Genomic DNA, 926 nt, shown 5'->3' on the forward strand with positions numbered 1-926 from the left:
TCATAAGGTTGATCCCATTGTGGGTTCTCTGATGTCCAATAAGAGTTCCCTTTTATCTAAAACCCTTTCCACACTGATTACATTCATAAGGTTTCTCCCAGTGTGGGTTCTCTGATGCCCAATAAGAGTTCCCTTTTGTCTAAAACCCTTTCCACACTGATTACATTCATAAGGTTTCTCTCCAGTGTGGATTCTCTGATGTACAGCAAGATTTTGTTTACATCTGAAAGCCTGTCCACACTGGGTACATTCATAAGGCCTCTGCCCAGTGTGGATTCTCTGATGTACAATAAGACTTTTCTTATGTTTCAGAGTCTTTCCACACTGGTTGCATTCATAAGGTTTCTCTCCAGTATGGATTGTCTGATGCTCAATAAGACTTTTCTTATGTTTCAAAGTCTTTCCACACTGGATACATTCATAAGGTTTCTCTGCAGTGTGAACTCTCTGATGCTCAATAAGATTATTCTTACATTTAAAAGTCTTTCCACACTGGTTGCATTCATAAGGTTTCTCTCCAGTGTGGATTCTCTGATGTGTAATAAGAGATCCCTTCTTTCTAAAAGTATTTCCACACTCATTACATTCATAAGGTTTTTCTCCAATGTGGGTAGTCTGATGTTTATTAAGAAGTCCCTTTTCTCTAAAAGCCTTTCCACACTGATTACATTCAAAAGGTTTCTCTCCAGTGTGGATTCTCTGATGTCCAAAAAGAAATCTCTTTTCCCTAAAGGCCCTTCCACACTGGATACATTCAAAAGGTTTCTCTTCAGTGTGGGTTCTTTGATGTGTAACAAGAGCTCCCTTTTGTCTAAAAGCCTTCCCACACTGGTTACATTCATGAGGTTTCTCTCCAGTGTGGGTTCTCTGATGTTCATTAAGAGCTCCCTTTTGCCTAAAAGCCTTTCCACACTGATTACACTCAT

The 926-nt window shown here is 39.4% G+C and overlaps 1 protein-coding gene across 1 annotated transcript; it reads right to left on the reverse strand.

The window, feature by feature from the left end:
* On the reverse strand, positions 1 to 926 carry LOC100922784 (zinc finger protein 717-like). The gene is made up of 2 exons (XM_031953382.1): positions 921 to 926; positions 1 to 828 (listed from the first exon to the last, which is right to left on the reverse strand). The coding sequence occupies exons 1-2, from the start codon at positions 924 to 926 to the stop codon at positions 1 to 3; spliced, it is 834 nt and encodes a 277-aa protein (XP_031809242.1).

Source organism: Sarcophilus harrisii, chromosome 2, assembly GCF_902635505.1.
Source record: "Sarcophilus harrisii chromosome 2, mSarHar1.11, whole genome shotgun sequence".
In the NCBI taxonomy this organism is placed as follows: Eukaryota; Metazoa; Chordata; class Mammalia; order Dasyuromorphia; family Dasyuridae; genus Sarcophilus; species Sarcophilus harrisii.